General features: G+C 37.1%; 1 protein-coding gene across 1 annotated transcript in view; it reads right to left on the bottom strand.

Annotated features, from left to right (window-relative positions):
• Positions 1-3,661: 3,661 nt before the first annotated feature.
• The window catches only part of LOC101852273 (retinol dehydrogenase 13), an 18,291-nt gene continuing 12,871 nt past the window's right edge, over positions 3,662-9,081 (bottom strand). The window contains exons 7-8 of the mRNA XM_005108248.3: positions 7,687-7,894; positions 3,662-6,682 (exon numbers count right to left, since the gene is read on the bottom strand). Of these exons, the coding sequence (XP_005108305.1) occupies positions 6,580-6,682; positions 7,687-7,894 (311 nt within the window). The 3' untranslated portion in view covers positions 3,662-6,579. The remainder of the gene's footprint in view (positions 6,683-7,686; positions 7,895-9,081) is intronic.

Here is a 9,081-nt window from a genome sequence, read left to right as displayed (position 1 = left end):
TACTACTACTACTACTACTACTACTACTACTACTACTACTACTACTACTACTAGAAAGGCTTATAATAAAAAATATTAACAATAATAATAATAAAAGAAATGGTAAGAGAGTAAGTACCTGGAAGAGACTACACTATTTAGCAATGGTACTACAAAAGTGTCAGGACATGAAATTAGTCAATGGGAACTTTAGTGCAAAGATAGGAGACCTATGAATAGAAGAATAATAGTAGGGTCATGGGGACTGGGTAAAGAAAAAGAACGTGGTGAGCATCTCATAGACCAGTGCAGAGAAAATAAGTTCATGCTTTCGAACACCTCGTTTGAAACTCACCCAAGAAGGCGATACACTTTGAACAGCCCTAGATATATAACTACAGACCCTACAGACTTTATAAAGTAACTTTTTATTGTGAAAAGTGGTTTCTTCAGAGACAAGAGAATTTCGTGGAAGTAAAAAAAATCAAAAGAGGCAGTACTGAAAAAAACCCACATGGGCCACTCACTAATAAGAACAATTAGAAGAGGCAAATGCAGTTTCTGGGACACTTGAGTTGACATAAAGGCCTTGAACATCTTTCTCTCACTGGAAAAACATAAGGCAAACCAGACAGCGGGCAGACCCAGAACAACTTACTTGAAAAACCTGAACAGATGGGCGATGGGGAAAGACCATAATAATATAGTTTTCGAGAGCATCCAAGCAAAGACGTGTATGGCACAACATGATCATTGATCTGTTTCATATCTGGCATTTAATTATAGTGATGAATAGTATTAATAGTAGCAATAAAATAACATTAGCAATTGCAATAAAAACAGATAATGAAGAAACTAATAACAACAACAACAATAATTATAACTGCAGATTCAGTAGACAAAAACCAAAGACATCCAACATTAATTTTGCTAAAGAAATAATCGCATGTTGTGTCAGGAAGACAGAGTACAATGAGAGTTGGCACCACAAATCATGCATTATGCAACTAGCATTGTTGAACTGAGGATGCCTGTCCCAACTCTACATTTGCAGGTTAGCTTCTTTCTTTGAATAAAGAGAAGCACGTCAACACAATCAAGGTCATTAGTGTTGGGAAAAGTAAGACAGACTGACAGAAATGACAGAAAGATAGTGAAGAAATAGGACTTGCCAGTGGCACCCTCCAACTGCCTACTGGTTGAACTTCAATGGTGATACCCAGTACACAGATCTGTATATGGCCCTCAGAATCAAGTCTTGAAAGTTTTTTTAATGGAGCTTAGCCACACCACAGGCAAGGCCGGAACTCCACAGATACGAGTACATGTAATAAAAAACTTGGGACCGTCTGGTGGCATAGTGCCCTGGAAAATTATTTGGTTAAGGTATTCAAATTTCCATCTGATAACATTTTCAGTGGTCAAAAGTAAAATATAAGATCAAAATGAATGCCTGTGTAATCTATGTCATTATATAAACTATTGGTCAACCACTGGGTAGCACTTACTCTGAACTTTCTTTTTCTTGGGTCCAAATATAAGTGTTTTTACTCCCCCCCCCTCATTCAACACAATTTAGACCATTTAAGAAGTGCTGACGCTGCCTGTCTTATGGCCAATCCAAGTTAAGAGGGATACAACATCCCAGTAGAAAGACCGAGATGCTCTATTTAAAAAAATCATCCCCATTCGGGAACTGAACTCAGGTCTCTTGCATGTTACAGCAAAACATGTAGCCACTACACCACAGACGCTGGTCAGGCTTTAATTAAGATATTGAGATCTACAATATTGACAATACGGCATGCGAGGCTGTATGATTTCCTAAAGTATATAATCCGTCTCCATTACTGTCTCTTTCTTTCAGTCAGTCATATCCACTTTAATTTGTTTTCCACACCGTCCAAAATGAAACTGAGATTATTGCAATGAGTAACAATGTGTTCCAGCATTGTTTTATGGCAAAAAACTATGATCTACTAGAACTAGATCTACATAGTCATGAAGTCACAAAGAAATACCAACCAAACAACTTTTCCAACGAAAGAAAAAGCCAATATCTGACGGAGCAGCCATAATACTTTACTATAGCAAAGATCATAACTTTTCTTCATACAAAACATAGTACGCTGTAACCTCGATGACTGGGCATATTTAAATAATCTCTTCCATGAGGCATACAACCCTGTTCTACTAGGGAATGCAAATAGCAGCTGGAAATGCATCGACTTTTTGTAAGTTTGTTTATCTGTTCCCAGATTTATTGAAATTGAAAATTTACTGAGAAAATTTATAGCCAGTAGGAGATGTTAAATTGAAAACAGCCTACCAGGGTGGAAAAAACAAATTGGTTGGAGTCTAAATTGCAGGAACACTTACAGGTCTAAGCATATGATTTTTCCTTTCTAAGTTAGTAACCTCAACTTACATTCCATAATGATCTATATCGTATTGTTAAGGAGGTTAAACAATTTGTTCCTATTGCACTGATTCCTATTGCACTGATTCCTATTGCACTGTTGCAAGAAAAACAACTTAATCTATTTAGCCTTGCTCTACAGGGTCAATGAAAAAAAAACCCAACATAGGAGGTATTCATTTTCTGGTGAAAACGACAATTTACAATCAGTCACACATAGCACAATTTTGCAACTACTTCTACAGAAGAATATTAAGCATGCAAAAGTATATATATAAAAATATAAGAAGCGCGCATTCTGTTTACTAACAGAATAACACAACATGCATAAGACATACAGCAATAACGATTTAAAAAATCTTTATCAAACAGATCAGCATGTACAAGGTTTTTCTCTGCCCTTCACCTAGAACTGACATCATTGTTGAAGTTTATAAAGGAATCAGAGCTACATTACAATATGCTGGATAAGGTAAGATAGGACTAAATATATGACCAGATAACATCAGGAAAGATAGGATAGGATCAGAAATGACAGGATAAAACAAGATAAGATTACACCTCTGGCAACCAACAAACTTTGTCGGTAAAGACACATTTTTTAAAGGAATTTTTATATCCTTCAAAGCCACACAAATGCCAAACACACTGACCATTCCCATGCATTTTATGTCCTAAAATTTTACTTCTCTCTAACGTCATCTTTCAATATACAATTTGTAATTAGAACTATACCAGGGGAAATTTATAAAGTAATAAAAACAGTAAAAATGCTAAAGTCGAGCTGACTGCCCCAGAAATTGTCTACACACATCCTAAACTAACAACATCATTATGTATATGGCAGTCCCTGCCAACAGAGAATGTCAACAGAGAAGTCCTTACAGGGAATCATACTTACTCTGCTCACCTCTCTAGCTTCAACAGCACAAAGTCTGCTTCGACTATCAAGGCACCCCGGAAATAGTGGGTCACAAGAGTGTGACAAACATTTTAAAAAAGTAAAGGAAAATGACGATAGTAAGGATTAGGTAAGAAAAAGCAGCAGTTTCCTGTTGTAATTCAGGCACAGTTATGAGCATGACATTGTTGGATCAGCCCATTTACAATTCTGCTGTGCATTAGAACGAGAAATGTCCCCCCTTTGGGAATGGCCTAAAGACACTTCAGTCAGTGGCACCGCCCCGGGGCGGTTATATTTCTACACAAACCTGTTCAGCACTACAGGTCAAGGAGAGCACAGAGTAGTACAATTTTTTTTTCTTCTAGAATCTACATCCATATTCAATAAAAATATAAAATAATAGAATGGAATTCTTAGCTTTTTAAGACATTTTTTCAAGCTAAGTGAGTTTTATAACTGGGGGAAGAACACAACTCTTTCATGCCAATAAAGTACTAATACTTCATTAAAGTACTAATACTTCATTAAAGTACATGTTGTATATGATTTCCAAAAATGCTGCCAAGCCTCATCAAAACTTCAGGATTAGGACATTGATTAGAAACACAAACATGATATTCATTTTTTTTTCTGAAGCATCCACCTAACAACCAGTACATTGTGAAAGGCACTTAACAAGTATAAAAAAAGGTCATACAACATTTCCATACTTGCTCCAAATGCATTTGATCTCCATTTTAAGGGAATCCATGATACTCAATCCCCTGGAAAATCGGCTATTTGCAAAAAATTTGGACATTTGAGTATTTGGATATTTTAATTCTTACAGAAAAATATGTCAAGAATCCGTTCGTGAAGGTTCCCGGGCCTAAAGAGACCCCTAACATATATATTTAAATGTATTCGAAAGTGGTAGAGGGGGGAAAAAAAATTCAAACAAAACGTCAGGAAATGCTAAACTTTAGCCCTTGGCAACAATGCTTTCCGTGACTGCAAGGTAATCAAGTTTGCAAGTTTGGTATCTTTGGAAAGGCCGTGATAAGAACTATTCAATTATTGCACTTTCGTTTTCGTACGGAACTACACTGGGGACCCATTCAGGTATGTTTGAAGACACCGTACCAAATACTGGTCGCCCACTTCCGTCACGTGATCGGACTGTGAATTTTCATTCGCCGAGCCGGTAGCAACGACGGGGAATCCTCTTCGCGTGCCATTCTTTACACTGCGTGCCGCTTGACAGAACGTGAACATTTTCGCTGCATTTCAAAGATTTTCTATCATGTTGCCGATTTCAACCCTAATAAATCTTGTTTACAGGCTGAGTAATTACTGTTATCATCTCCATTTGCAATTTATTGTGGTATTTCGACCCGAAAGGGCCTACCAACACATGTTCTTTCTTATCTGTCTTCTCTCTTCTTTCTATCACCTGATCGTGATTCGATTCGATGTCTTAGTCTTAGCCGTTTTAAGCTAATCCAGATCTAACTTTTGAGATTGTAATAGCCTTCAGTACTTTCCATGATTATATGGCTGGGGTATTCAAAGTATACAGATCTCCGTTGCCCTCGATCAAAGTTATACAATCTAGGAGCGGGAGTGGGACTTGTCTTATACTTTTGATGGCTTCCTGAGCCTCTCTTACTCTCTGGTTGCACGCAGTGAACAAATCTGTTTAGTGTAGATCTAGCAATAGAAATCTCTAGAGCCTAGTGTTACTTCAAAATTTATTTTTAATTTATTATTATCGTTTGGGTATTTTTAGTCGGAGACCGGTGTATCCCAAAGCCGGTCACCCCTTCAAGCAAGATTGAAAGAAGCTACTGAGCAGAATATATAGGATAAATTGAGGCAATACAGATCTAGATAGTATCATGTAATGCCAGCTTACAGTGAGCCTTTCGTGGTTGCATAGTCTCAGATTCCACCATTGCAAAGCAAAAAAAGGGCAAAAACCAACACATTTGGGAAGAAAATGAAGGAGAGGTAGCAGCTTTTTATTTTTTTTTGGCTCAATAAAGTCTCGACTATTCTAAGAAAGGTAGTCACTGCCATACCATTTAAAAACTCTTCTTGTTGTAGAAAAGACTATCAACAAACTCAATTTATCTAAACAATTCAGTATGGCAGCATTAACACTCATAGACAGTTTTATGTCTCCGGTGGTGGAGACTAGAGGTAGTGACACTTTTACCTGAATTTTACTACTTTTTTCTTAGTGGGGATAGGGGTAGGTTAGAATCTGTGGTGGAAATCTTGTTTATATTGCTATTAGGTGGTTCTTCTTTGTAGAGAAGGCTGACAGTATTCTCAGTATTCATAATATGTGTGGTTTTGAACTATAAAAATGTATTTTGGCTCACTTTTGAGCATTTGAATTGGTTGGGTTTTTATTCGTTTTTCTCAAAATGCCTTTTTCCTACACACGTGTCCCACTATTTTGAGTAGTTCTCTGTAAGTTACTATCAGAATTGGCTGAAACATTGACACAATGTTCTGAAGATGTACATTTACCACCTTACAAAGAGATTTTTTACTTATATCTTTTAATTTTTCAATGAAGAGTTTCGTGTCCATACGTCCTGAAATGTCAAAGATTTTAATATAGCCAATTATAGCCCACTTTGAGGCTGAATATCTCAGGAAAGGACAACATAAATTGAATTCTGCTTTTGTAAGATGGTAGAGAATGCCCACATATATGTAACTATGCTAAATATCAGGCCTCCAACTTGAATGGTTGTTGAGATATACCTAAAATAAAGTTGCGAGTAAAATGCTGACTCTGCATTTTGTTTGTGGTGCCACATCGTGGAAAAATGTGAAAATGTTTATTTTAAGGTTCAGGGCACTTCGTTTCGACCAAACAAACATACCAATGCACACTAACTAGCTCAAAGACAAGTAAATAGCCAGATAATGTATACCATAGCCACCTCCCCTTAATGTTTTCGTTCACAAATGAAGGGCTTTGCAACTACACATAACATATAATATAAAACAAAGCGAAAAATGTAAACAAAAGTTAGATATATGTTTTACGACCTGAATAACTGGGTACAAAAACATTGAATCAATGCAGCATAATATCACTGTTCATAGTGCATCTTGAGGCAAAACATTGTCAAGTAGTAAAGAATGATGGTCCCATTAGCCATCAAAAGGGGAAAGAAAGAAGTATGGATAACAGAGGAAACCCAGTGAGTCACAAAGCCCTTCAAATATAAATGAGACTGGGTGCTGTGGCTGCCTTCACCAAGCTGGAAAAGAATCCCTAGTCCTGTTTAAGACGGGTCCATTCCTCACTGATCTCCCACAGTTTCTTCGCTGCCCCATCATCCTCAGCTTGACGAGCAGTTCGCTTCTCCCAACAGTCACTGTCACATAAAATAGAAAATAAGAAATCAGAAAACATGCAAAGGAAAAAATGTCATTTAACATGCAAGGGGGGGGGGGGGGGTGAGAGGAAGAAAGGAATCAATAGCACCCATCCCCAAGAGAAGTGAGATACAACTCTTATGTAAAAGAAACACTCCTGTAACAGGTTCAATGTTTATTTGTTTCTTTGAATAAAGAGAACCATCATGAAACGAAAACTGCCATGTACTAAAAGAGAAAAGCAAGGTAGAGAGATAGAAGCAATAGAGGGAAATGCCTTCCACCGCTTACCTGTAGCTAGTCAGGATTCAGACAGAGAAACTTAATAGAGTTTTTTAAAAGCAGAATATTTTCCCAGAGAATGGTTATGAAAATAATATAGAGCCTTACCACTCCAGATAAAATATCAAATACACTGTTCATATATTATATTGGTCTTAATTGATGCTTACATTTCGTTACAACAGCTCTAAGGGAAGGCCTGTGTTCTTCACTTTTTTCTATCCCATTCCCAAAACTGACCATCAGATAGGCGGTTAAGTGCAACCACTTCAAAACTTGTCTCCCTCAAAATGTCGAGTAACCATTTGAAGTTTGGTAAGCTGAGTAAAATAGGGTAAAAATATCTTCCAAAAAGACATCGCGATGAAATATGGAGCACCACAAACCATACCCTTCCTTTAAAAACAGAGCATCCAAAACTAAAACCACTTTGCTAAAGAAAAAAATATAGAAAACATTCTACTCCCCGAACAAAAAAGAAAAAAACCAACACAAGTTAAATCATTTTAGCGACAAACTCCTTTCTCCCCACCTGTCAGTCCCAACCCGGACTGAGTGGGAAATAGCATCCACGCACAAAGACAGAGGTACTCAACTTTTCTTCACAGCAAACAAAATCCCCTCTTCTGAGGGCAACAGGAAAGAACATAACCATTACATTATAGAAGCCAGTACCACTAAACTAGAATGCAGCACAGGTATTTAAACAACAAGTATTTACCTGAAGTACTTTCCAGTGACCTTTTCAAGACGGGGGTCCACAGCAAGGGTAATGGAGGTCTGTGCTCCCTGCATTGGCGTCTTCAGGAGGATATACTGGAAGGGGCCAGCAAACACTTTGAAGATGCTCGAGTTCCAAAAGGACAAGTGGCGAGTGAGTTCAGTAGAGACAGTACCAGGGTGTAGGGAGTTCACAGTCACGCCAGTCCCTGAACGTCGAAAGGAACAATGCTATCAGTAAACAATGGTACATAAACATTGTCTTCATTTTAACATATCTGGTCACATGTCTGAAAGTTCTCTTTTAACAGTACATCTCAGTCATAATGACAGTTCCAACTCTCATGCCAAAGTCCCTTAAGAATCATCCAACACTGATATTATCTAATCAGAGTAGTGCAGGGAAATACCAACTTCTACTAGCCTCACATACAATGTTAAACCCTTTGCTATTCTGAATAAACAAAACAATCTGATCAAAGGGAATAAATAAGAAGCTTGCACTGTGCCAGACAGAGCAACATGTTAAACTCTTTCCATGCCAGAGAATTTTCCAAGTTTGTGCCCCACCAGTGTGCTGCACATCGAATGTATTGTTATCAGTCTCACTTTCTTCCAGAAATCAAAATGCTCTTGTTTCCTACTAAAAGTCCAAAGAGATTTATCATTAACAATTAGCATTTCACAAATTTAAAGAACATGAAGAAGAAAGGAAACAAAAGACAGAATATTGCATAAACAATAGACTGAGGATTAGCACACTAAGCGTTAAAATGTACACAACAAAATCACTCACCAAAGTCAGGAAAACAAGCAAACGCATTTATGAAGAGCAAACAGACCTGTTTGTTCTTTTTTATTGAGACTGAGCTTATCATTTCATTGCTGAATAATGCCAGTCTGCCTAAAATCAAAGGCTACACCCTGAGAGCCGAGTGATCAGTTAAGAAATATGTAAATCTTAACCTCGTTTAACACTAGATATTTTTAGTCTACCCACAACAAAAACCTGATCATTTTGTATATTTTAAAAATAATTAAAAACTAATAAATATGTAAAACAGACTGAGAACCCAGAGTGCTGTACCTGTTCAAGATCTTTTGTCTAATTCTGACCTTCATATTTCAATTTTGACTTAAGATTTTTTTTTAAATTTTGATTCTAATTCCCATCCATGTTCCAGAAAAGATCAGAAGTTCATATCGCAAAGATTGAGCGACCAGGTCACACATACAGTCGTTTGCAATAGTAAAACACTTCAATCATTCCAGTCAATTGACTTGCAGCTAATTTTCAGTAAAAACGGCACATTTGTGATTGATTCGTACTTAGTTGTGTCCAAATTCTATAGCCAAACTAAAGGAAATTATCAAATCGGGTCCTGGTATATATATA

Source organism: Aplysia californica, unplaced genomic scaffold (genome assembly GCF_000002075.1).
Source record: "Aplysia californica isolate F4 #8 unplaced genomic scaffold, AplCal3.0 scaffold00672, whole genome shotgun sequence".
NCBI lineage: Eukaryota > Metazoa > Mollusca > Gastropoda > Aplysiida > Aplysiidae > Aplysia > Aplysia californica.
The sequence above is the reverse complement of the archived record's forward strand: the minus strand, read 5'-3'. Positions and strand labels throughout refer to the sequence as shown.